The 24,471-nt window shown below is 38.7% G+C and overlaps 1 protein-coding gene across 5 annotated transcripts in view; it reads left to right on the top strand.

Annotated features, from left to right (window-relative positions):
• Window positions 1-24,471, top strand: part of SLC10A7 (solute carrier family 10 member 7) — a 181,883-nt gene that overhangs the window by 25,928 nt on the left and 131,484 nt on the right. For all 5 annotated transcript variants that reach the window (XR_011140948.1, XM_068942220.1, XM_068942217.1 and 2 more), the window contains one exon: window positions 23,957-23,995. Coding sequence is in view for 4 of the 5 variants with exons in the window: in XM_068942220.1 (XP_068798321.1) it covers window positions 23,957-23,995 (39 nt within the window). In the remaining variant the exon portion in view is untranslated. The remainder of the gene's footprint in view (window positions 1-23,956; window positions 23,996-24,471) is intronic.

Genomic DNA, 24,471 nt, shown 5'->3' with positions numbered 1-24,471 from the left:
TAGCTCTAGGTGTAGAACTAAGGTTTTAAGAGACCCAGACTGTCATGCTGACAGTGGAAATGAATATTCCTTTGTTGGCTTATTCAACAGACTTTTACATTGTTTCTACACTTCACATGTGTGCATTTCACTGAAACCATGAGCAATGGAAATCTGCTCAAAAATGCAGAGCTTTAATTCTGTACATGTATCTTGGGAACGGTTTTGCAAATACCCCAGCCAGTAACAGCACTTCTTTCTTCAGCGTTTACACTACTCAATCTGTTTGCTTGTAGAAGTGCTGAAATTTGCCGGTGGTGTGCTACTTTAAAAGTAGAATATTAAGCAACCATAGGCAAAAATGAATCTCTTCATATTTATGTTTGCTATGGTGTAGAGGATACTAAATTTACAGCTGTTATGATTTCATTCAGAAGTTTCAGTTCAGCCCTGTTTTCATGCCATTTCACTTGTAGATAAAATTTGTTTTCAGTGTTCTGTTTAAGAGTTATTTGTTAAAGAGCATATATAATTCCCTGAACTATAAATAGCACCTACTTATACTTTTGGCAGGTGATACTATAATTTTTTTGGAAATATATAAACTGATTCTACAGATAGAAGATTTTACAACAGGAGCTAGAGAATGTCAGCTCAAACTACGAGGCTAGTTTTTTTTTTTTTTATTCCCCCTACTTAACCAGAAATACTTTGTTTCAAAAATTTACCTTTTTTTCATATATTCAATAGATGTGAGATCTTAAAAGTCGAGAAGAGAAAGCATAGGCTGGATTGGCAGGTAACCTAGAATTCAATAAATGACAACGTTAAAGTTGCACGTAAAATCTCAGCTCTGATATATGGATATATTTTGTCCTTCTGTTCTTAAATTGAGTGATCACATGCCATTTTCAAAATATCCTATAACATTTTCTCTATAATGTTCCTGTCATGTGTAATCTCAAAACCACTTGCTATACTTTCATTATCCACATGGTCCGGAATATCTGTATTGAGTGAGACTTTCTATATAAGGTGTGTTCTCTAAGGTGTGTATATTAATAATTTAGTCAATGGCCTTTTCAGCCAACCTCTGAAGAGGTTGAAGAGTGCAACCTCTTTTGTATAGTTGGAAGGCATTTCTCTTTGTAAGTGTAGTCGCAAACTTCCATGACCTATTAACCCTGGCACATGCCTGCTCTTTCTACTGCCCTTGTCAGTGATACCTGCATGGCTTGATTCTCTGCAGTTTGTGAGCAGAGAAAGTTAGAACAATAGATGTTCTTTTTAAGTACAGAATACCCAGAAAAATATGCAGTATTGTAAAGTGCTGTCCACAAATCCCTTCTGAAAATGAGTCACTTCAAGGCCTCTGCTTTGAGACTTGCCGTCCTGACCCTTGCCGTGAATAGCAAATGCCTATCCTGCTACTTTTGTTTTCTCAGACCTTCCTGATGCTCGCAGCAGGTACCATTCACAGTAGTCATCTCCATCTGCAGATAACAAAATACTTACCTTGTACTGACTGCATTTCTTAGCTTTAGTTGATTCCTTAGCATTTTATTTTTCAATTTTCTTTAAGTCTGGAGTATTACACTGACATTAGTTTATTGTTATGGGTAACCTTTTTTTCCCCTCTTTTTAAATGAATGTAAATTGAAAAGAGTAGCCTCTGCAATAGTTCTGATTTACCTTGCTTTGTATAAACATGAAATAAAAAAATTTAATGACGCTGTATAATCCAGGTACTTTGTGAGTCCAAGAGCTGAGTCCTCTCTGAGCTGTGAACAGGATTCAGAAATGTATGTTTTGCTTTAGACATCAGTGCTGCCTTAGGAGTATAGTTTTCTCATCACCCTTCCAACCCCCTTGAATATCTGATATTTTTGCATGGTATAAGTCACGATGCCTATTATAGAAGCATCCTGTCACGTCTGTAAGTGATTACACTGATTTTTAATTCTCTTTCCCTTTTCAATCACAAGCCAGTTTCAGCATGTTATTTGTCTTCCTTCCTTACTAATGCACAACCACATTGAAGTCTGTGATAGTCTTCTGTTTCCCAGCTTTCCAGATTACCTGGTCTCAGTAGTAGTCAGCGCTCTTACCTTTCAAGATGGTATTTTACTCAGGCTCACTCACTCACTATGCCTAACTTATTGTTCAGACTGTGTTCCTGGTTTCTTTATCAGCTCTTGTGAGATTTTTCTTTGTTTTGTTTTGCAAATGGCAGGGAGCAAGAGAGTCTTTCCATAATCTGTGGGTTGTTTTGTTTTGTTTTGTTTTGGAAACGAATGGAGATCTGCTGTATGAGCAACTTCTAAGGAGATTTCCTGTCTTTTAGGCTTCCAGCTCCTTCTGAATTGTGTGATGCAAGACAAAGGAAAATTTCATTTTATCATGTTATCTCCTCATGTTCAGTATACGTAATCTGCTGAGGCTTTATTCTGTGCCATCCCGCTGCATAAAAAATTAGGAAGAAATAGTTGAATTGGGTTTTCCTGCTAATTAGCACATGCCAGCTGCTACCAGCAAAAGAACACCTGTGCTACCAGTGAGGGTACCTGGAAACTTGGGCCTGATTCTCTCTTCCTTTACCATAGTGAAATTAGATATGCTTCTGCTGAAATTAAAGCAATGGGCTGGGTAAGGTTGGGTAAGAGTCACTTGTGAAAATTGGGTCTGCGTGGTTTACAGTAGCTTGATTCCAGCAACACTAATTGACCTTAGCTAGAATATGCTAAGGTCAATATAGCTAGAATATGCTAAGAATATAGCTTGTCCTTATGCAAGAATATGCTGTTGCCATAAAGCATGAGGTAGATGTGTAAATAAGCATAGTATTGTATTTTTGCCCACTGTGTTCTTATACATTAATTACTGTCTTTTTTGCAAGTACCTTTCTTTCAAATAAGTGAAACCTGGGCCTCTAGTATGGAAAAATGAAGGCAAATATCAGTATTGTTCAGGCAGCATATGCTTCTGAAGACGGAGCTCTATGTATGCATTTTATTAGCTAATGAGATACTTAATTACAATATAAGAAACTGAGCTTTGCTCGGTGGAGGAAATGTGGATTTCTTCCGTATCCATTCTAAAGCCTGTTCCCTCGAACCCTTACTGGAGGTAAAGGCAGCCTCCACAACCTGGGGGAAATTCACTCATGGTATTTTGTGGATGCTTTCTCCTAGGTTTGTCCATACCTATGGAAACAAAATATACAAATGAAAAAGAAACACATATTACACATATAGTCAGCAACAAACTCTGTAGCTGTGCTGTTAAATGTCATAGACTGGAAATGAGAGAGGATCCAATAGTTGCATATACAGTATTTCATATGCATGCTGAAGGCTGAAGTCAGGAGTGCTATTTAGAATGTAGTGCTGGGACAGGATTAATAGTTCTGCAGTGAGATCAGTGCTTGAACTTTATGCCATTTAAAATACTGTTCATTAACTCTTTTTGACATAAACTGACCAGGTTGTTAGAGGAGCTCCAGATGTTGTTCAAGATGTTGTTATTAGTGTCCTAAATGGCTTTTCGTTTCTCTGTTCTGTCCTGTCCTCTTCCCCACTGTAGTGTCAGATAAATGGAAGATATTCCACTCCATTTCCAAATTAGAAGTGTTAACAATGAATTTTATATGAAGACCATTTTTCTCAGGAGTTGACTTTCATACTTGATTTGCCTGTATATGAGTATGTTGGCATTCCTCTCATGCTACGATGCTAATTTTTTTTTTTTCTAGCTATTGAGTTTTTGGAAAATGACTGTGGGGAGTTCTTATTTATTGTCAGAAAACCTAACTGAATAGCTGTGATTTCATAATAGATAATGCAAGAGAGCATTAGTTAGCAATGTTTGGATACCCATGGAACATAAATCAATATTCAGAGTAAACAGGAGAGTGTTTACATGCTGAAGCATTTGCTTATTGGCTGTTGGAATCCTGGTAATGGCATATGACTTTAAAAATCAGTTATAACATGCCATGTCCAAGCAGTAACTGCAGTACTTTAAGATATTGATACTACAAAAACGTGCTTACTTTTACACACTTTGAGAAATTGTTCTTAGATCAGTACCTATTTTTATATCCTGTGTATTTTTCTATCTTTAATGTGCAGGATTAATGAGTATGTTATTGTTTGTTTTACTGACTAATTTAGCTGTTTGTTTTCTGTGTATTTTGTGAGGGAGACATTACGTGTCCATATGTGGAATGCTACTTGTTGCTTTAAAAGGGCTGTGAGGGCAGCAAGCATGTGGGATGCTCCATTAAGGATTCTATGGCGCGTGGAGACAGAGCATGTGTGGTTAAGCATCCATGATGCATGAAATGCCAAAATTAAAAATCCACATGGTTTAAACTTTTTTTTTGTGTTACTTGTAGTGATGCAGTCTCCATTGATGTATTCACCTAGGTTTGACATAGTGCTGTCTGAATTGTGCTGCAATAGATGATCTGTTTATTTATAAGTATGATATAAGATTTCCGTATTGTAGTGTGGATTACCTTATGGTTTTTTTCCTAATTTATTTGCTTCTGTTGTGTAAAGCTGCATAGCTACTTGCATGCTACAGCTGTCAGAGAAGTAATCAATTAAAGTGTAACAGGTTGACATTACAGCAAAGCTTTTAAGAGAAAAGTTTGTTGAGCAAGTATTGTTTATATAGAGCATACAAGACAGTTGGTGTTATTCTGGCATTTTTAAACCTAATTATTTGGGCTGATCTATGTTCATTCTAATAACATGTGTGCTTGATGAGAAAGCAAAGGAGAATTTGCTTCAGTCACATAGAGGAAAATCCGCATAGCATTTTTTTAATATCTCCGCAGTATCCTGCTTCTTTCATTGTCCTAGGAGCTGTTCAGCAATTTTTGACTGTTCATATGATCTAGCTAGAGCTAGTGAAATGTAGGTTCTTTTCTTCTTGATCCAAGTATTAAAGTGCATTAAGAAACTGCTGAAATACATTGTGATAACTTTTTAGTATCATTTTTGCCACTGAGAGGGAAATGTGGTGACTGGAAGAAAATAGGGTCTGTGGTATGGGAAACAGGAGAAAAAAGAAAGGTAGGATGCTCTGTAACAGCATGATTCCTTGTAAAGTTTAGCACAGGATTTTCAAACTACTTCCATCTGTTTCACATTTTTCAGGTGTGGAGAGGGGAGTGTCAGAGTTTTATTCTGTCTGGTTAGTGATACAATGTGGCGAATTATTCAGTGATTTCTGGAAAGGTCTCTTTTGAACACTTAAAATATCCTGAAATGAGGCAAAATTAAATCATACAGGCCTGCCCTTAGAAAAGGGTTGGAATCTTATTTTTGTTCATGTCCATTCTTTTTAATTTGCCAATAGAAGAGAAACAGGAAAAAGTCAAAGTGGTTGTTTGTGCCCACAAAGAAGTGAAAGAAGTGCTTGTTACTATTTTTATGCATCTCCCCTAAACATTAACAGTGATGCTGCTTGGAAGTACATAACTGGGATAATGTTCATAGTCTCAAACCTGTGTATTTATAAGACTTCTGTTTCTTGCAGGTGTAGGTCTCTTGGGTCTTTCTCTTTCCAAATGTAGGCAGTAAGCATGCACTGGACTTTAGGAGCCTGCGTACCTCTTGGTGTGTGAAAAGGGCCTTCAGATGGCTTACCTGCTTGGCACAAAGCCTACAACAGTGCTCATCCAGCTGTCCAAGGTGTCACATCTGATCTAACTTATGGATGTTGGTTTGAGGAGGACAGGAATCTGACAGACTAGAGTATGTGGCAAAATCCAGGTACCCTCTGATGGTAGAAGCCTCTGGCATTAAAATAAAACCTCCCTTTCTCCTTGTTAGCAGCCCATCTACCCCTATGGACTTAGTGCATTATAAACTGCAGTGTTCCTAAGCCCGAAGCGGTGAGTCAAGCACTAGGTTGATGTTGTTGCTGTTGTCAATGTCATGCTTTAGTGATAATGTTGCTGGCAGCTAAAATCTGTGACAGTGGATTAGTCGAGAAGACAGTGTTTGGATGTTGGAGTTATTTTTTGTAGGGTTTTAAAGATGTTACTTGATCGTGTGGCCTGCTGACCTTTCAATAAAATCTGTACTAAATCCACTCATTCCTCACAGTATTTTACTTCTGTTTTCCTTTGTCATGCGTTCTTTCCTGAATTATCATTTATAAGCTTCTCCACAGTGATGAACAGTCCTTTAAAATAGGATCATGTGCATTCTGGTTTTCTGCATAAAAGCAGAGCTGGAGAGCAGAGAAGCCACAAGATCCCTATAGAAATTTGAAGACAATTTTGATACTCTAGTCCACTCAAAAATCTGCTGATACTGTAATGTTTTTTCCCTTGCCAGGACCCTCCTTGCCTGGTGTCATTTCTTGAGCTCTCCTGGGAAGAGATTAGTCTAAAACAACAAAGTAGCCAGATGTCTGGTTCTGAGAGAGTCCCAGAGGCCAGGGTATGGTAGGCAACAGTAATCGCTTGGGGCTGAAGATCAAAGATACCTGAGAATTACTTATGGGCACATACTATGTGTCATTCCCATTATTAACAGTCTGAGAAAATTTGTATCCCTAATTAACCCTTTTGTTGGTTAAATTTTGTTGCCAGTATAGTCCTGTCTAGTATAACTATTTGTTCTTTTTGGTACTGCTGCGTAAGTAGATGTCAATAAAAAAAAAACTATTACAATATTCTCATAGCAGCAAAATTATGTAACCCATGCTGATCCTTATGATCATAATCATTTATAAACAACAGAATTTAGCATGATTTCTTTTTGCTTATTATGCTATACTTACAGCCACTGTTATTCCTACCCAGAATTGTGTCAATAATAAGAATAGTTAACTTGTCAGGGTAGTGGTTTTAGATCATTACTTTCTAATCTAAAATGAATTCAAGTCTAATCCCAGAGCCAGGGTATCTGCACATCACTGCTTTTTCCCTACGTTGATATTTCTAATGAAATGCTAATTAATATTTCTAGTGATCAACACCTGTTTCTATTATATACTCTAAGATAACAGACTAAGATTGTTAAGTGCTGCCTTTGAATTCTTGTAACGCTTTTAAAATGGGTGGCTCCTGGGGAGAGAGAGAAATCTGATTGCAGCCTCTGATGTATTTTATCTTCCAGATGAAAATATCAAGGTTATGAGTAGAATGTCTGTTTTACTAAATCATAACATTGTCTGTCACTGTAGAACTGAAGATTCAGAACCATTTTTCTTAGCTTTGAGTAATAAACTGTAGTTATCAGAGACATGACTATATGACCTGTTGTCTGTGTTATGACTGCTACAATTTCACTTTCTTTAGCATAAAGTAATCTTAACATGTGGCAAATGCTGTTTGTATGTGTGTGGGAGGAGGTGAGCTTCTGGTTTTACCAAAAATGTTGCCAATTTATTGTCTATATTATACATGCTTAACAATTCTAAGGGACACTTTTGATTGAGCAGTGAGTGAGGAAAAGATCCCTGGAGTAATTTAAAGGGCTAAATTGATTTATCTGTTTCAGTCTTGACAGTCTTTCTTTACAACATGCTACTCAAGCAGGAAACCCAAAAGAGTGACCTGACTGGAAATGTCTTGTGTTCTCAGATTTTTCACTTTTGACGCAGGTATGCCTCCTGTCTGCATCTTCCAAAACAGACAGAGCTGCTGCTTGATTGTCCTCACTGCTGTTCTCTTGCACACTTCGTCATCAGTCTTGCTCCGCACCCAACGCAGTGGTTAAAAAATAATCCAGCACCTAAAAAAATGTGAGAGTAAAGTTTTCTGGGGGTGTGGAATTATTTAGCCTTTCAGGCCCTATGATTGTCAGCAGGTGTAGTGGATCTTCTTATTAGCACAATGAACTTCCTATTAAAATGTTCATAGGACAGAGATGGGTATTGTGTTCCTCAGAGATACAAGGTAAGGGGGAGTGGTTTACAGGTAGGAAATGACAGCATTTCCATACGGATCCTGGCACTCTGGATCCTGGCATTGATCATCAGAGCACGTTAGCATTGCTTGCTGGCTGTCTTCCTCTGGTGATGGTGGTCTGGATACCCAAAACAGTCTAGGCCAGGACAGCTACATTGCCATAATCCAGGTGCAGGAGCCTCACTGGAACTGCTTGGGAGCCATATGCTGCTCAAAAGACACTGGTTGGCAATCCTAGCCTAAAGAAAACACCTCTTTGGAATATTTTACTCTGTTTTGTACAACCCTTGTGATTTTTTTCTTTTTAAACTCTGTCTTTGATTTTGAATCTTACTTTTCCTCCTTAGTTCTCCCTTAGGGAAGTGTTGCAGCTGTCGTAGTCATACGCATTGCTCTGTTGAAGGTCACAGTCAGAACTGGAACAGGTAAAATACAGATGTCAATGAAGTCAAGTATGGAGAGTCTGGATTGGCATTCTCTTTCCAATCACCTCATGCAGGCAGCAAGATGCTTCCGATGGAGCTGTTGAATCTGTAGCTGAGTTTTGGGGGAGCACTGCTAGATGGATTTTCATTATGTTTTAGAAACTCCATTCACTTCAATCTCTTTTGTTATATGCCCAGAACTCTTAAAAACCACACCACAGCTATTAATCAACAAGCAAGAGCTCAACATAGTCAGTAAATACGAGATTAGTGTTGACAAGTGGAAGCACTGCCATCTCCCTCTTTGTTTTCAGGCTGCTAGACTTTGTATATTAGTTTTGACTGCTCACGCCACCTCTCTTAGAGGTGATTGGATCTGAGGTGATGCGGGAGTTTCAATTGCAGTGCAGGAACAGAGAAAAGCATTGCAGAATTTGTCTCCCTGACAGATGCCAGCTACTGTGTACGTTCAGAGTTGACGTTATGAAACACTAGTGATTCTTAAATCAGTCACTGGAGTTTGGGACTGGTGAAATTGTTGATATCTTCTTCAGTTAGATTGCTATCCAGTGTCTTGTTCAGGCAGCATGTTTCTCTTTTGTAGAAAGAAGTGTCTTAGGGACCTTTAAAATAAGTCTTTATTTGGATTTAAGGAAAAACGGGCTGTAGAACAGTTTAAATGCTCAAATAGCCTGAGGAATAAGGTGGTAAATACCTTACACAGGCTGAGTGAATTTGTGTAGAGTCAGGTCTTACATTGCATAATGGATACTGCTTAATTCTGGGCATTCCGTTGAAAGATAGTATTTATGAATCTGAAAGAACTTTCATATAGGAAAAAAAAATATACATGCTAGAGAGAACTGCCCCCCATGAAACTGAGGGAGCAGTGATCTCCAAAGAGAGTGTTGATGAGCAGCTGGGGTTAGTGGATGGTATTTGTTCTGCTGGCACAGCTATATATGCAGAAAAACATCTATCTGTTGCATTAATGTCATCCTTTCTGGTACGTAAGAACAGAACCTTAGGAACAGCGCTATCAAAGAGGAGAGGCTGTACAAATAATCAGGAAGAGTGAGTCTTGCAAATGAAAACCATGGCTGAACCCAAGTATACATTGTTAAGAAAATTAAATTGTAGCATCTGTATGCAACTAGTAGTTTGCTACCTCAAGGAAATATGTTTTTTTTATGACAATGTTGGCATATGAATTATATTTTAACCCACCTGAATATACTTTCCTTCATGCAGCAAATATATTTAGTAATTTCAGGAGTGTTCCCCGTTTTAAAGTCCCCATCACTGCCTGAGCACATCCTGTATCAGAAGCTTAAGCCACGGTTTCCCTTTTACTGTATCTCAGCCATTGCAATATTCTGAACTCTGAGTGTGTAAAATCAAATTTAAAAAATCTCCTTTTGGCTTCACTGAGACACAGATCTGGCCTTTACAGCTGTGAAATAAATAGAAGCTCTTCATGTCAATTCACAAGTCAAAAATTCATTTGAATTTGAATACATTTGAGCAGTTGAATTCATATGAAAAATGATGAGCATAACTAACATAGCAGCTCTCTGCTGTGGTCCCATGGTAGTGTGCCTGCAAAGGGCTTTTCTTTCTGTAGCACAAAGCACTTGCCACCATCATCAAAAGGTACTTGATGACTTGCTATTGAATTTCTGGTTTTCCTGCCTGTCTTATGCAACTTACCGTTGCTCTAACTTGTGGAGTTTTTGACCTAGAACTTGGAGAAGGAAGGAAGTTCGTTAGAACAAGCCTCTAGAAAACTAGGAATGTTGACGAGATTTTTCTTCCAGTCTCTTGCAATCCAACATATATCAGTTCATTTCCCTGCTTTACAGATAGGCAAAGTCACTTATGTTTAGAGATGGTGAAGGAGAAAACCTCTAGTACATGTCCCAACTGCTATTCACTGTTACATCACCAATGTAATAGTAATTGGTTTGTGGGGCAAGAGAGAGGGTTGGAAGGATCCTGAGATAGTTGACAAAGCTTTTCATCTCCAAACTGCAGGTCCCAGAAGTCTAAATCAGGGCATGGTGTACGTATGAGCTCAGAAAAGAATCTTAACTCTATTGATAGATTTTGTAAACCCCTAGATAACGTTATCCCGGTGTTTTATCTGTGACCCTTGCAACCTCAAATAAATTCAATGCAAAGAGCTGTTTTTAACTGCATCCCCCTTCCTAGTTCTGAGGGGTATCTTGCTAACAATTTATTGCGACTATGCTGACAGAAGAGAATGTCCGTAGTGTGAAAATAAATTGTTTTGTAAAGCAATTTTTTTTTTTTTCCAGAGAGTCATGATTTTCGTGATAGGTAGTTTTTGTTACTGTTATTTAGCAGGGAAATAGTAGTAGGCAGAATCTCTATAACAGCTGCATTCTAAAATATTTAAATTATTACGTAGTTAACATTATTTTATATGGTCATTCTCTGACAGGCTATTGCTACAGGGTTTACTATGTATTACACTTCTGGGTACTGCTAATAAATAACAACCAAACATTTAAAATAAAATATGAAATTGCTTTTGAATATGCCCTTCTTTGAGAAGGCTAAATAAATGAAAAATAATAAGGCTAGGAAAAATTTGCTTTGCAAATAAGCAAGTAAACCTGGCTTTGCACGGTCTGCCAAACATGATTATAATAAGAGTATATTAGATATCTGTTGCCCCTTCTATTTTATAGGGTAATTACAGAAAATGTAAATTTTAATGAAATTAAAAGTTGTATTAGGACCTAAGTCTTTTTCCCCCTAGAATTCTATAAGATGATCTTGCCTCGTATAAGTGAGGCATCTGTATAGCGAGTGATCTATATGTGATCTTGCCTTGTATAAGTGAGGCCTTAATCAGGAGCTACATCGTGTTTGATGGCAGGCCTTGTGCCACAGACTGGAGAATAGCTTTGCTGCTGAAAATTCTCCAGTGTTGCAAAAGACAAAAACAACAACAGCAAATGCTGAACTGGTTTTGTTGGATGACAAGGCACAGAAATAACAAAGGCATGTTTTTGCAATTTTGTTTTTTTCCCCTGCTCCTTCGCTCACTGAGAAATCCACAGGATCTGTGGGGCTGCAAGTTATATCTGCAAAGCAGTGCTTTCTTTGTATTTGAAATTTTGTTTCAAGGTCTGGTTCCTGCTGGCTGCCCAGTACCTCCTTTTACAAAACCTCAACTTTCAGAACTTAAAAGGCAACAGCTTGGTCCTCTGGATGCGGAAAGGTACGTTCAAATCATAAATAAGGGCAGGCATCGGGTACATTAAACAGCCGTAGGAAAATGGATTTGTGCCTTTTGTAGTAAGGTAATTGGGCATGGGGGCTTGGCAGGAGCTGGTGCTGCGGAGTTGGCTGCGCCTGCCACAGGTTGATAGGCAGGTGATAAGGCAGCTTCGCCGAGGGTCTGCACAGGAGGCCTACCTAATATGCTGTCTGCCCTAAGGGCCTGTGGGAACACAGTTGGATTATTATGTTAATGCATGAGCCTGCTGCCCTCTTCCTATCCCAGCTGGGTTCCCTGTTGTTAGGAACTGCTTTGCTCTGACAGTGGAGTAATATACTTCATGATTGAAAGGGCAAAGGGGCTTGGAAGAAAAAAGAGCAGGCCTGCACAGATATGTAAATGAAGGAGGGGAGGCTGGAGGAAGGTTTTCCTATAGGTGCAGATAGAAAGTTTATTAGCAAATGAGTAATATGAATCTACTAATTGATTTGTTATTTACAAGTCCCACTTTCTGATTTGCTTCTTTGTGCATTACCTCTCCTAATGCTGATGTACACTGCATTTGAAGTGCTTACCAAGGCAGGCACTTAGGTTGATTTATTTTAAACCAAGGTGCTATAACACACTAATACCAGTGTACGATGTTGACAGTGGTGTATTTCTGAGGACTTTGATTACTGTTTCATGTTGTGCCACTGTTCTTTGATACATTGTAGATAAGTGTATTAATCTGAATTTTGTTGATGCTTCTACAAGACGAAGAGATAGATACATAGAAGATATATTGGTTTTGATGTTAGAGCAGATTGAACTTTAAAACTACTAGATGGTGACTGTTTTGGGAGGCTTTTGTGAATTTTTTTTTTCTACGATGGAATTCAGTAAACAGCAACTCAGTTTCCAAAAGAACGTGTGCAAGAGTGAGAAAATCTGTTTTGTAAACAGTCTCCTTTTTTGATTTGATGATGATATTGCCTGTTATCAGAGCCTGTCACTACCATCTATCAAACTTTTGAGTGGCAAATCTTGAGTCAAAATACTAGCCAGGTATGATTTCAGAAATCTTTGTCTATCCCAAAAGTGCTGATCACTCAAATAGCTGTTAACCTAAATTAACCCCTTTTCTGGAAAAGCTGTTTTTATGAAATACGGCTGACCTACCACATAAAAAGTTGTTTGATAAGTGACTTGCATAACTTTTTAGCCATGTGTTTGGAGCATGTGTAAGAAAGCCACCTAGCAAGATGTTATTACTTCTGCTTGCTTACAGTGTATAAGGTGGTTTTTGTTTTGGTTTGTTTTTTTTTTTTTTTTACTGCTTGCACATTTGTTTGCACATCCTAATTCTGTGCCTTAGTTCTGTGTGTGCACACAGTGCTACTCTACATCGCTATTAAGAAGATACTTCTTGGAGTCAGGACTTCCTGTTGTACGGAAAAGTTAGCAGCTCTTGCACTTTTGACTTGGCAGCCTTGAACGTACTTTTTACACAGTTTTGTGCAATTTGTGTATCACGGAGCATCTTATGTGTTAAAGTACTCTAAGGTAGCAAAGAAGTCTGGATGTAAGGTGCCTCTGCGAACTTAACTTGGTCTGACTGTGCAGATACATGATGTTTCAGGCTTAAATGGCGTGATGAAATACACTTCTCCCACAACCCATGCCGCCTTCAATGCTCAGGATGAATAAAGTCTCACAGACTATCAGTAGCAGTGTCTGTGTTGTGTTAGAGCCTTGTACTGAATGCAGTATTACTGTATTGAATTCTCCTTGGAGTTCTTTGTGTGCAAAACAATACATTGGCCTTGCCTTTACAATTTATCCACAAGGTGAGAAAAGGTTTTATTGTCAAAATACTAGAAAAGAGACCATATTACAAAATAAATATTTTCCAGTTTGGGAGGTTTTTTGGTTTATCTTTTTCATAACTTTTTCTTTCATATTGAATGTGCTTTAGTAACATGGAAGGTGGCCTACAAACCCCGTTCAGCTGGCAATTTTCCGTCCTTTTCTCTTTGCCCTGTGTGTATAATTTAGACTTTGTGGAAATGTTTCCATTTTCTTTCAGGGAAATCTATATGTAAATATTTTGTTTCAGGTCAAGTTAACCTGGGTCAGTTTTGCCATTTGGCAAACAGATCATTTTGACATCTATCTCAAATTTTGCTGTAATTTAGGTGCCCCATGCTGTCATTTCCCTTGATAGCCTGAGCTCCCTGGCTGCACCAGCTCAGCACCTCGTAAGAGTTTAATAACTGTACTGCAGCTTGGGAGCCATGGACAAGCTGGAAAGAAGAGCAGAGGCAGAGGCCATCAGCTCCTAGGCACCTGAGCAACTCAGCTGGAAGCAACAAAATGTCAAAGTGAAATGATTTAAAAAAAAAAAAAAACTACTTCTAGTTAGACTTAAATAAATAGTTAATTTAAATTACAGTAGTATCTGAGCACTTCATTTAAAAGAATGCAGTTGCATGCAGAAAGATTCCTCCTTTTTCTTCTCCTGGCAGTAGCAATAGTGCTGGTCTTTTCCTTACAGTTTCTTTCTTTTCTCTGCCTTCTTTTTCCATCCCTATGACAATATTGCAGCATTCAGAGCTTTGGCTGGACTTGTAAAGGAGTGTATTTACAATACCGTACACTACTGGTTTACGGTATAGCCTAACCTCAGGCCAAGTTTTTTAAAAAAGTGTTTCTTCATGATATGGACAGACATGTGCTGTGGATAGCTTGAGATGAAAATCTCCTGAATTGTTTATCTGTAACACTTCTGACATAGGCTCCAGAGACCAGGGTTCATGGATCTGTGCAGTGGGCCAATTGACCTTTTATTTTACAAAGCTGGTGCTTCGGCCAGCCTCCCCAGACTTTCTTACGCTAATGTTTTTCTTCCCAGCTTTTGTCATTGCACCACAGCGAAACTGTACCCAGTGGTAGGAGCGACAGGAACTGTAATAACAATGCCATTAAAGCCATTCTAAGCAGGTATTGGTGGCATAGCAGTTAAAATGTCTGGTTCTACTACTAACTGCCCAGAAAGCAAATATAACAGTGGGATATTTATAGAAAAACAGTGGTGCAGGCACAGCCTTACAGTTAATACAAAGGGCACCTTTTAAAAAATGGCCTTGTGCTTTCATTTCACTTCAGCAGGGAAGTAATACTCTTTGGAGTTGTGGGATGCGTTGTTTAACTAGAGCTCTAATGTTATGGATGATGTGTCTCCAGGAGAATCAGGGGACAAGACCTTTAAGTGTTTTTATCACAACTTAAGATGTCAGAAAACATGAACTTAAATAAAAGTATGTTTGGGAGGTTGTTATTGCTGTGTATCCTTTTGAGGATACCTTCTGCAGTAATTTGTTTTTTTAAGAGAGAAAGTCACTTACAGTTATGAAGTGTTTGACCAGAAGAGAGCATCACGTTGGCAGAGTTACTTGTGCACGGTTGTTCAGCTGATGAGTCTCCTTTATTAAATCATTGCTCGGCAGTCCATTTGCTTAGGTGCAAGTGCTAGTGTCTTGACTGCTAAGGTAATAAGTCCTGAGTTACTAACAAAAATGAGATATGAATAAGGTTTGTGGGTAGTTTTCTTATGAAAGTGTTGGTGCCTGGTTATATTCTTTCTTTTTCACCCTTTGATTGTGTAGCACAGTCTGGTTAATGTTCTGAGGTCAGTTGTGCTGCTAAGGCTTGTGCTTTACAGTACTGGGAGAGAAGGGGGAAGAAGTTACCTCCTATATCCTGGTGTCTAGGAAAATTATGGAAACAAACTGCCCCTTTGGTTAAAAATACATACAGCAGGTCTGGCTGCATGCCTTCTTGGGAGGCTAGAACTTCCTGGCATGGCAGAGTGTTATGAAATTTATGAGGAAGGAGGAGATCAGATGCTAGATTATGGAGTTTGCAGATACTGTATACATATCATGCATTCAGTATGAGAAAGCGTGTGTTGTTACGAGGCTCTCAGCTTTAAATCACTGCTTGTTGAAGTGTTTACACTGGCACTGCGTGGTAACCTTACTATTTACTCTTGCAGTTTTTAAGTAGAGGAGGGAAAAGAGAAACTGTCTCTGTTTATTCATGTCAGTTTTCAAGAATCCATTGTAGATGTTCAGGTAGTTGAGCAATGCAGGAGTTGACACTGGAAGGCACTTTTTGTCTTACACACAAGTGTGCTTTTGTGTTCTGTACTGCTGCTGCTGGGAGGAGAGTACTAGGAGGTATATTACAGCTTCGGGGCACCCCTGGGTGTGGACTATGGCTCTTCAAGGACTGTCTCACACAAGGACCAAAAACAGCTCACTCTTTTTCTTAATCAAGTGAGAATATTGGTGGCTGTCTCAGCTGACAGCCCTCCTAACTGTCAAAAGGAAATAGGCAATGGTTGTTAGAAGAAGGAAATCTCTGCTGTAACCTCCCATGGGGATCGACTTTAGGTTGCCGAAGGTGTGTATTGCCTACGTTTGTGCTTCTGCATAGGGCCTTGATAGGCCTTTTCTCCTGGTAAGGCTTGTGGGCATCATGTCACTTTTCTCTGGTACCCAGCTGCATAGACGCCTGCTATGGGTGCAGCTGTGGGGTTCAGGGTAAAGCAAAAGTCAAAGCAGGACAAAGCTTAGCTTTGTGCAGCAGGTAGCAGGGGCTAAGCACGCGCTATGTCTCATGAAGCATCTCTCCTGTACCGGAGGAGACCAAGTCTTGTTTTTTCATCTAGGAAATGAACATTCCAACTTGTTACAGAGGCTTCTTCCTCCTGGCTTAGTATATGTGATCTATCTGATACTGATCATGAAGGCTTTTGCTTTCGTTCTCCTTGGTAACATAAGTCATCTGAAGTAAAATGATCCAGTCATACAGGCCAGCGTTGTTTCCCAACCTTTGCTCAACATGGCTTTCCTGTTGCTAATCTGTAGATCCCATCAAGTATCAACAGAAGTTTGGAGACTGGCACATAAATGTTCATGAGATCTGAATGCTTAATATTTGCTGTTTAAATTGTTAATGAATATTTGTATTTTGGTGTTACTCTCTGGACAAGTCCCTTTACTATCCTCGTTTTAATCCTTATCTCCTATTGCCACTGAATCATAAATACTATGGTGACCCTTTAGATCTCCCGTGAGTCAGAGTAGAAAGTTGTGGCTACTTGCTGATTAAAGGAATCTCTCTGCCAGTACTGTTGAAGCTATTGGTGAAACAGAAATCCTTCCATGAAGCAGCAAATACACTAAATAAGTTTGTCTAAATAGTCTGCCTTTTGACGTTCTTTTGATGGATGGGTTTGTATTTGTAAATATTTCTACCAAAAGGCTGTGATGGTTATAAGGAACTACAAAAGTAGGGAGTGAAAGTAGTAGGAGTAGGAAGGAGTAGGGGAGTGAAAGACTGATTTTTCAGCAGGAAGAACTTGGCTAGGAGGAGGTAGCCGACAATAACTCTCTGCCTGTGGAGACCCCAGCATGTTTCCCTGCACTGCTTGTGTCGGGACTCTGAGCCTGGCTGAAGTAGTGCAAACTTATATTCACGTGATGGCAACCTCTGCCAGCACAGAACAAATCTGCAGTGTGTGCAGGTTCATATCCACAGCTCAGTGAGGTGTTTCAGAAGACATCAGTCTCTGAATGACATTCCCCTGCTGAAAAGTGAACAAACACATATTGGTTATTCTGTTTTCGTTTTCTGGTGCCTTTTCAGCATCATTTCCATAAAACTGGTAGTTATTGAACGTTGTTGAAATAAAGGAATGTTTTCATATCATTCAGGACAGTTCTGGAGGCAGGTTGGGGATTAGGTGATATCTTTTTCACAATCAGCAAATATGGTGGACCACAGGGAACATGGTAGTAGATTAAAATATAATCCCCTCTATATTTTTTTTCTTCCAAGAGAGGGAGTAAAAGGTTATTTGTACAGTTCCACTGCACTACAAAATCAGAGTAGTTCAATATTTTTAAGAGACTTCTGAAATAGTTCCTTTTTTTTTTTTGAGGTTTTTTTTTGGGGGGACTCAAATTAAAATTTGGTTATCAAAGTCTAGGTTGTCACCCCCACTTCACCCCATGAAATACTACTGTTGCATATACAACACGTAGGGCCAAATTCATGCATAAGATGCATATTAAAACTCCTGTTGACTTTAATATGAAGTATATATACATCTCTGGGGTCCCTATTTGTTTCTCAGAGATTACCCTGAAGTGTTAAAAAGGCATGTGCTTTGGCTTTGAGGGGGCAACTGTGCAGCCAGAGATTTTGTTGAGGGGGTAACACTACCTCTTTTATTTTTGCCATGCTGTAGCAAGATTTTTAGATGCATTTTAACAGTTATTTAAGAGTCCCCGTATGCTTAGAAAAGAATCTGAATATATGTGCCTTTTTTAAAGCTGCATCATAACTAGGTTATTCCATCAATACAGTAGAGTGACTGGGAGCTGCGGTTGGAACAATATGTAAAAATACAGCTTGTAAGAGATTTCCTTTATTAACTGTCATCATCCGCAGAATATATGTTCAAATAAACGTTGTGTAATAACTAAATTTGAGATTAATAGGCCCCTTAAGAAACAGCGAAGTCATTCAGGATAGTCAGTGAAAAATAGCCTGTAAGACTGTAACATGCACATATTGTCCTGCTTACATGCTCTCTCTGGTGTCATTCCCATTTATCAATGTCGGCAGGCTCTGTTCTCATTAAAACACTCTTGCACAAAAGCAACTTAATTTTCTTAAGAGAAGAGGACACCTGATTCAATTTAGTGCTCAAAACCGGGAACTTGAATATATATATTTTTCCCCATGTTAACTCAGATGAATAGTTATGAACAGCAACACAGATTAAACCTTATTAGTTATATTTATATTCTGTTTGCAGTAACAGTACTGTGGCAAATGGCTTTCTGCAGAACTGTAACATCTTATTAATGGAAACAGCAGTTAAGACATGAGCTGTAGAAACACTCACTAGAGATTTTATTTTTAAATAGGACGTTGAAGGAGTTCTTTAAAGGCACTCTGCCGACTCATTCAGGCTACTTTTGACATCTTGTCATCCCTCCTCCACCTTCTCGAGCTACGTTGATCTCCCTGGGTATAGATACAACTCCCTTTTCTGTCCTGCTTGGTCAAACGCTTTCCATTGCTTCCTTAGAGACAGTCTTACTCTCTCTTGCTCTCTTCTCCCCCCCACCTCTTTTCTTTTTATTTTCTTTTCATCAAAAGGGGACATGTATCTATTAAATTCTGCATTAATAACATGGACATTATAAAAAGTTACGCTACCAAATTCTGTTCTCTGTCCTCTGCTGAGCAACCCTGCAGTAGTACTGCCAGAATACTTGTCTTTCCTTCTCCAAATCTTTCTGCTGTTGTGGGTTTTTCTCCCTGCTTCTTTGTGGCATGCATTTCAAGTAGGATATTTAGCCTTACCGTTGATACAATGGTTGTATCGCACCACTGCAGGTCTGAAGATGGTGACGTTTTCACTGCTGGTAATCGCAGGTTTATGCGGAACAGTTTTATGCGATGCCAAGGCTGCTTCACTTGGAGATATTTTGAGGCCTTTCCATTTCGTTCCTCTGCACCTGCAGCCAGAGCCCTGGATGGGCCTCACCACAGAGAGGTAGCTGAGGCCCTTCAGGTCCCAGCGTGCGTGATGTACTTTCTCTCTTTACTGGGGCCTGGTGTGACTGCAGGCCCTCGTGGAGCTTGGGGGCCCTGCACTTAGGAGGTTTGCCTCCCCAAGGGCTGCCAAACAACACTCCAGAATCAAACCTTTTCATGTTAAAACAACTGTGTTGGCAAAAAAAAAAAAAAAAAAAAAAAACCCTTTCGCTTTTTCATATGGTCCAAATGTAAAGCTATGAGGTAGTGCTGTTCTGCTGTGACTCTGCAGTAAAAAGAAATGGTAGTTCCAGTTGAATCATACATAGCTATTTCATTTGAATCTCATTGATAATGATAAATTGTCATTGTTTTTGTCTATTTATTTGCTCACATGAGCTGCAAGATCACTGATCTAGGACAGAAAAGGTATTTATTCACAAGTCTAGAGCATCCCTTCCTTCCACGGCCCAGAAACTCCAAATTTTACTCCAAATGTTTCCAGGATATCTTTCCATCTTCTTTAATGCAGTCCTGCTTCATTATTATCAGAAGATACCTAGTGTAATAAATTCCAAGACAGTTTAATTTGATACCAAAATAAAAGGAAATGGAACTGACTGCAGAATTTCTGTGTTTAATCCTGCTGAAACATTAACTTGCTTGGTTGATTTGCTGCCGAATCAAACATATTTGAATGCTGTAGGTACTTGCTGCTGCATTCGTGTACAAACCTATGGGGAAACGTTTGGCCCTTTGCTTATGATTTTACCTTTTTCTTCTATGTGTGTGTGTGTGTGTGTGTGTGTGTTTAAACAAAACTTCGATTGTAGCTCCGAGGACTGTCTTGGATCTGTTTGCTAGGATTTGTAACGGTAATAGCAATCTTTTCTGTACATATACTCGAGGCAGGGTAAGGTGAGAGGTAAAAAGGGATGAAGCTTTGCAGTAGGCTCAGATATGGAACGAGAAGACTTATTGACAAGTACAAAATTAGGTTTCCCTCAGAAATGGGCTAGTTCCTTCTTATTCGAAAGCTTTCCACCCCACTGATCCTCCCACGAGGTGCAGAGAATTCCCTCAAGCGTAGTGCCATACTGAGTTGACTGAAATTGTATCTGTTTAATTTTGAGTAAATCTGTTGTTTAGCGAAGCTAGGGCTTGTTATTTTACACTCAAGCAGATTTATACATGTTCTTCTCTACTAGTCCTGTCAGAGTACTGATGGTGCTTTTGGTCTTTATCTCTGAGTTGATGTAAACTTGAATGATTGGGCTAAATAGCACAGGCTGCTTATCTCCACTGCTACTTTAGGATGGGGTCTGACCTTGCATTTAAAATACATGGCTGTGCATTCACCTTGTGAAAAGATCTTGCCATTGATTTTTGAGAGAACTCTCCTTGATATTAACAGGAAGTGCAATGTACAGTTTGCAAGCACATGCAAATGTGAACTTAGAATTTTATAGGGATATCTAAGTGTTTTCTTATTTTAGTGTTTAAGCTGACTGCAGATAGTCTGGTATTTGTTACAGCACAAAAGGAGCAGACATTAAAAAAGTTATATAATAATAGTGACTAATAAATGTTTCAAACAGGAAATCAAGACACTAGCTGTATCATGTGTTAGCACTAATGTTTGTTTGTACCATTCCTCTAAGGATCTCAAAGTGCTTTTCAAGCAATGAATTAATTTTGACAATGCCGTGTGAGGTACGTAGGCAATATTATCCCCCTTGATAGAATGGGATTGGAAGCCCAGAGTGGTTACATTCTACAGGGTAGTGCTACTGGGTATGTTTAATTACAAATTAGAACAGTTGATTGTCTTCTATATATTTGTTTAATGTTGAACCAGAATCGCAAGCATAAGCCCTAGGCTTGTGGGTGTGAGAAAAATTTAGTTTTGAGTTTATTTTGCAGGAAAAAAGTTTTTAAAGAAAGCCGCAAATATAGTCAGCGACATGTGTGAACTTTCATTCACTGAAGGCAAAATCATCTGGGTGAACTTGAACAGTTTCATTTGTGGTCTACTTGATATTTTTTTTTTTTTCATGTAATGAGCGTTTGATTATCTGTCGTGATCAATTTCTGACGTTTTAGGGAAAGGAAAGAAAAAAACTAGTATACCCCTCACCAATAGTGGATGGTGACTTTTGCCCAAGACTGGCTGAATACCTGAAGCATAAAATGACCAAGATTATTGTCTTAGTACCTGTTAAAAGCTTGAGAAGGGTAAAGCAGAAAGTTTCCTCATGGGTCAGGAAGGAAGGAAGTAAAGAAGTTTGTTTATGGATTGATAATGTCAAGGCAAGAAGAGACCACCAGACCTAAGACCCGGCTAGTACCTCTCCTTACTACCTTGCCAAGTACAGAGATTTTTTTTTCCCAGGAAGGGGAATTACGGCACGATTTAAGTAAAAGATTTCATGTCTGTGGATGACCTTTAAATGGGACTGACAGCCACTGGTGTGGCTAAAACGTTCTTGCCAGCTACTGCTCTGCTCTTTGTGTATTGTTAAGACGGCCAGCAAAAGGGTTCAGGGCTGTCTAGCAAGTTGTTTCTCTTGCATCGGTTGACGTGGTCCAGCAGGCTCACCTGCACTGCAAGCAGAGCTTGGCCTGAATCCAGCTGGGATAGGACTGGCTGTTTTTGTGAAATGAAGGTAAGTTCAGCATGTTAGGGAAGAAAGGACTCTCTTTGCTCTCTATCCACTTCTTGTGGGCTTTACCAGCTTCTTTTTCTGAGGAGGGTGAGCAACATGGTTCTTTGTGGTAGACAGAAATGTAGTTGTCACTCTGCCCATAAAATCTGTGTGGGGAGGAGGGGACCATTAAGTTTCCTCCCAACCTTCTGGTGCAGAAGTGGAGCCCAGATTCTTCTCTCTTTCAGATCTAGCAGTTGATTTACACTGTTTTATATAGCAAAGACTCTTTTGCAAGGAAGAGCTCTAAAGTGCTCTTGAAAATGAAAGTCTAGATTCTCCTTCATGGACTCAGAGGCAGCATGTAATATGAGGGGGCTCTCTGCATCTTCATCAGATTGAAGTGAACAAATACATACAGGCTGGACAAGAGCTATTCTTTTACACAACAAATACCAAAGTGGCTTGATAGACTTAATCAGTTTTTTTTAACATAGTAATAATAGGATCTGGTACAAGGACACCTCCTGTATTGAAGCTGATTGCATGCAGTAGGTTTGTGTGCATGGGTGTGATGTTTTTCTCTTTTGCCACATGAAAGTATCAGCTGTGCAGCTAAGTATCATCTGTACAGCTTCAATTGCAAGTTAAAAATCCTGATTTGATTCACACTTGTTGAAGAATTGTCTTAAGCAGTACTCTCTCTTGCTTTCAGCTGTGATCTCCGGCAAGAGAAGTCGTTTGGACTTGTGCCTCCTTTTTATGTTCAAAAAAGGAAGACTGATGAGGAAGAGGTGTTAAAATATGTTACTGTAGTTTACAACTGTCAACTATAATGTTTTATTTAGCTGTATCTATTCAGATGCTCCCTCCGCAACATGGAGTGCCATATGCCATTGTCCCTGTTAGTAAGCAAGTCAGCAAAGGTTTCCCAGTCTGCATTTGTTTTTGTGTTTAGGCCGCTGAGGAGCTGCGGTCCAGTGCCATCTTTTATTGATAGGGCCAGCAGAGGAGGAATCTAATGAAATTATCAAAGCTCTGAATTAATTATGAACTTGAATAAGAAAGCTAAGCTCTCTAGAGCCAAGGATCTCATTACCCATTCACTCTCATTGCATCCTCTTATGGAGCAGAAGGCAGGTTCAGCTACGGCTCCTACCCTGAATTTGGACTTTATTCAAACTTGCTAAACTCACTAGCAGCCACTTGTTATTAATCTGTGGCTGAAAATGTCCAGGGTGATTAATTTGACTCTGCTCTAGATCTTCATGTAAATGGTAGATTTCCCTCCCCCCCCTTTCCTCTTACCTTTGTCTTGTGGCTTTTCATCATCAGACTGGCTGCCAAACAAGAGTTTCTATTCTTTCTTGGTAATTGGGGGAAGCTTTTCAAGACTCAAGTTTTAACTTCCTGGAATTTAATGAGTTAATGTTAAGAAATAATACTGCTACCTTATATTTCTTGGATATTTAGGTAAGCACAAAGGCTTTTAAAGTCATTACCAATTTTTTTTTACTTTCTTATTTTAAAAGACTATGGAGCAAAAAGTAATTTTGGCCTCAGAATTGTGTTGTTATTTCTGTTGTTCGTATTTGAAATTTGCTGGTCAAATTACAGAAACTTCTGAATTTGTCAGTACCTGTTTATTATGAACAATTAAATTGGTTTGCTTGCCTGAGTAACGTTCCTTTTTAAAAAAAAAAAAAAATGTTAAAAGCCTATGAAAATGCACTGTTTTTAGTTCAGTCCGATTTTACTTATTTTAATCAATAGGTCGATATGTAAAAGTGTTCCCAGCGAATTAGAGCAAAATCATTGAGACCAAGATTGTGTGTGATTCTGGTTCTTGTAGATATTCCTCGTAATTTTGTCGGTAAGGAGTTTTCTTCTCCCTCTGCTTTTGTCTGCTTCAGCACATTATTTATGAATTCATAAACTGGAACCTATCAGTCTTCATAAGTTACAGGCCACTGGCAATTTTTTAAGCAGTGGCTAACTTTGCTTAGTGGTTTCTGTGTATGTGTGTATTTGGAGGATCTAATAGCTTGTTGGGCTGAGGAATGACATTCTGTTCTTGTACTGTAGCTATTTTACCATTGGTGATATTTATCTTTTTTCTCTTCAGGCAGCTGCTATATTTAATTCAGCCTTTGGAAGCTTTTTGGTAAGTAATGTAATATTTAGACTGAGTGCTTTAATAATGTTGTTATTTTTAACATTGCTATTGTTATGTTTGTATTTTTAGCATTAGTATTGAAATTATGCCGTTAAACTGGTAAAAAAAAAAAAATTTTTTTTTGAATAATCTTTCAGTTTATTTTACCATTTTAAAAAATATATAGTTATTACAATTTCTTTTCTTTTTGTTCAACACTTGGGAAAAGTAGTGAATAAACTTTCTGTAATCATGGTAAATTAATAATATGTAAACACATCTTAATTTTCTCCTTAATGGGTTAACAGAATCTATTATTATGCAGATGTTTCAGACATAGGCATCAATATATTGATTTTTCTAATAAGGCCCATCAAATGCTCATTATTTTCTATCAAGAGGCCATGGATTTTGAAAAGAAAACATGACCCAGCTGATCAGAGAGTAGATGCTAATTTACTCTGTGACATGTCATTTGTTTAGCA

Source organism: Struthio camelus, chromosome 4 (genome assembly GCF_040807025.1).
Source record: "Struthio camelus isolate bStrCam1 chromosome 4, bStrCam1.hap1, whole genome shotgun sequence".
NCBI lineage: Eukaryota > Metazoa > Chordata > Aves > Struthioniformes > Struthionidae > Struthio > Struthio camelus.
This window is presented reverse-complemented; position numbering and strand designations above follow the sequence as displayed.